General features: G+C 38.1%; 1 protein-coding gene across 1 annotated transcript; it reads right to left on the bottom strand.

Annotated features, from left to right (window-relative positions):
• Positions 1–19: 19 nt before the first annotated feature.
• EDN3 (endothelin 3) lies at positions 20–3,166 on the bottom strand (the record flags this gene model as incomplete). The annotated part of the gene is made up of 2 exons (XM_019622100.2): positions 20–1,286; positions 2,961–3,166. Coding segments are annotated over 2 exons (369 nt in total), but the record flags the coding sequence as incomplete, so codon positions are not given.
• Between the last annotated feature and the right edge of the window lie 220 nt (positions 3,167–3,386).

A 3,386-nucleotide genomic window follows, 5' to 3' on the forward strand; every position in this document is an offset into this window, starting at 1 on the left:
TTTTTTTTTTTTTTTTTACCACTAAGTTCTTTTTATTTTGCAGCTTTTGTTTTAGTCTCCATCTTCTGATAAAATATAATTTAATGTCATCTGGTTACAGTTTAACTTATGCACCCTGGGGAAAGTCTGCATGAAGTTCAGTCAAACAAAAAAACCCCGAACATCTATAATGTCACAAGTAGGGGGTTTTCCTCTTTTTAAATTATATTACTGAACAAGATTTGCAACAGGCTTTTTTAGTTTACTCGCTCTTGCATCCTCCTATAAAAATAAAAAAATAAGAATTCCATAATTTCTGAAGAAATCATTTACATTGAAAAGTGTCCAGGGGTGGATATAATCTTATTGCCAAGTTTCCAAGTTGTTCAGTGATGTTTCAGTGAAGAGATAACAATGTGATTTAAAGTACTAGCAAAGAGGAATGTATGAACTATGGATGATAATGTACGTGGTGGCTTTGGATAGTATATGGTCCAGTACAGTAAGTTCTTTTGTGTGAAGTTTCATTTGAAGTTCCACAGTCCTGCCCTTTCATCTCTAGGAGATTCTTTGGGATTAATTATTGGAGTTCTGCTCATAAATTACAGCAATCCCTAAATAATCACTGTAAATGTCTTTGAATGGAACTTCGTAGTGCAGGAATAATTTGTGCATAAATTCGGTAATCTACTGAATACTCAACGTATACGCTTAACTTGCTATATAGTAATGTTTATATTAGATGTTCATATTTATTCTGCATAGATAATGTTATTTAAACATCTGCCACAGAGTTACAATATGATGATTCAGGCTTGCATACATTAACAAAGGAAACAGTTTGCATCTGTTTATTCTTATTGAGCACCCACGTATAGGCAACCTCTAACTCATCACCTTGTCCAATTACTATTGCCCACATAATACTGGATGGACTCTTCAGACATGTAGCAAGCAGTAACTGAAACAGTATGTTTCTATTGTACTTTTTAAACCAGGTAGAAAAACATTTCCTGAAACTGTTGCTGAAGTTTGGATCTGCCTTTTGAATTTTTCTTCAGTGATGATATGTTCCCTGCCAGGTTAGGTGATAAAGGTTATCCTTTACTGAGGTTCTCAGGAGGGGAGCGTGGAGAGAGCTTCTTCATACAGGTTCACATGCCCTCAGAATGGCACTGATGAAATGAAAGTGGTGCATACTGCTGAAGTCTCCACTGGCATCAGACTGAAGCATCAATTTTGTCCATCTCAAGGGAGAGTTGTAGCTCAAGCTCTTGCTTCTGAGCTTCAGCAAGCAAATGTTAAAGCTAAAGAATCAAACAAACAAAACCTGCTGGGTTAGTCCGAACTCCCCACATCCTGATAGAACTCTGCTTCATCTTTTTGATTATACACACAGAGAAAATCCTGCCCAGATGCCTATAACCAGCTCTGCTTACATAATTGTAACAAAAAAATTCTAGGTACTTCCCTCCCAGCTATAATGCTGGGGGTAATAAGGTGATTTGTATCTATTTTTGAAGTTCCCTATTTCTAATGGCTGGCTGCTTCATTTCACCCAGAACTGGAAGTATTTGTTTGTTGTGACATGTGTTTTCATTTCTTATGTAGCAATAGTATTAAGGGTAGTAAGCACAGATTTGGAACTGGAATCTTCTGAAACTTGCTACAAGGTCACTGCAACCTCTTCATATCTGAAATGTAAAGCAGATTTATTTCCCCTCCAAACGCTTTTCCACAGTTTGTTTGGTTGCTGTACTTTGACAATGTCAGTTTTAGTGGAGCAGTGCACTGTCACGTGTAGCTTAAGGTGTTACAGTACTAATTGAGTAAAGAGATGACAGACTGGAACAGCTCTTACCCTTAAAAAAAAAAAGGTGGGACTTTTTCCAAAATGTGTGCTGGCTTATAGCCAGAGAATCCAATTTCTGAAGGAGCTGGAGCAGCAAGAGGAAGGTTGTAGTAATTCTGTGTGTAATAAATTTTATTAAAAAAAAATAAGATCTACTGGGCCAAATCTGCCCGTAATGTTCAAATGAAAGATTTCAGGCTCATGAAAATACAAAGTTTTTGAGAAATATTTCTATTCAAGAGTGAACAGAACGTGGCCACCTGAGCTGTACCTGGCTGTTCAGAATCCTCCAAGCTCTGCTACTGAATGAACGCATGCTCCTCTTCCCTGCATTGGTCCTTCTCTGTTGTTTTCACTGATCCGTGATTTCTGAGGATGAGAGAACTGTTACATTTCCCCCACTGTTCTCATCGATTACTCTTACACACCTCTTCATAAAGTGGCAATGTCAAACTTTTCTTGAGATTACATAAAACTTTGCATTTTTTTTTTTATTCTAAACGAATCCAATATTAAAAATGCTCTGACTTGTTCTGTTTAATGTCCCAGCTGGATAGGAGATCTGCTGTTTCAAAAATACATCATAAAAAGAAAAGCACATACACAATAACTAAAGCGTTACTGTGCTTAGTCTGGCTAAGACGGAGTTAATTAACTCTTTACATAATAGCCCACGTGGTGCTGTGCTTTAGATTGGTGATTCAGAAAGTGTTGGTAGTCCGCCGCTGCTTTGGCATTGCTGACTGGTGCTTGCACGGCATCAAGGCTTTCTCTTTTTCCTCCTCCATCCCCACCTACAGAGTAGGCCAGCAGTGGCAAGAGATTGGGATGGAATAAAACCAGGGAAGGTGACCTGAATTAGCCAAAGCATTATTCCGTAACATCAATTTTGTGCTTAGCAGTAAACAGATGGAAGAAGGGGGATTTTAGCTTTTACAGCAGCCATGGCTTGGCAAGGGAACGGATGACAGTGTGTGTGCTTGGCTGCTACCCAGGGTTAGCCTATGCTTCTAGACACGAGAATTTGATTTAAAATCAATAAATTTCTCAATCAGTTTATTTTGATACATGCCATAATTAACTTGCATGAAATAAATAATATAGACAGTTATTAAGAACAGGCACTCACCTTCTTCTGTCTTGCATTCTTCTGCAAAACTGCATACACTGTTTGTCATGGATGTCCAAACAAGAGCACCGAAATGAAGGCTGGGAAGTGCTTTGATTCTGGCCTGTAGATCTTTTGCCTCTAAAGCTGCCTCTATAGTTGGAGAGCCCATATGGCACAGTCCTCCTGTTGGGACAGCCACAAATATTGCATATTTTAGGAGCCAATTAAGATGTTTTAAGAAACAGAGCTAGTGATACAAACATTAAATAATGGCCAAAAAAAAAAAAAAATCAGACCCTAGGCTTATGTAAGAAATTCTCCAATCACACTTCTCAGACAACTCAAGCTTTTATGAAGTTATAAAGTAGTTAGAAAAAAGCAGCTCAAAAGAGGTTTACTGCATCGCGTTTAGGAACGTGACCCATGGAGTCTCACATGTGAGAA

The sequence above is a fragment of the Meleagris gallopavo genome, chromosome 22 (assembly GCF_000146605.3).
Source record: "Meleagris gallopavo isolate NT-WF06-2002-E0010 breed Aviagen turkey brand Nicholas breeding stock chromosome 22, Turkey_5.1, whole genome shotgun sequence".
Classification (NCBI taxonomy): domain Eukaryota; kingdom Metazoa; phylum Chordata; class Aves; order Galliformes; family Phasianidae; genus Meleagris; species Meleagris gallopavo.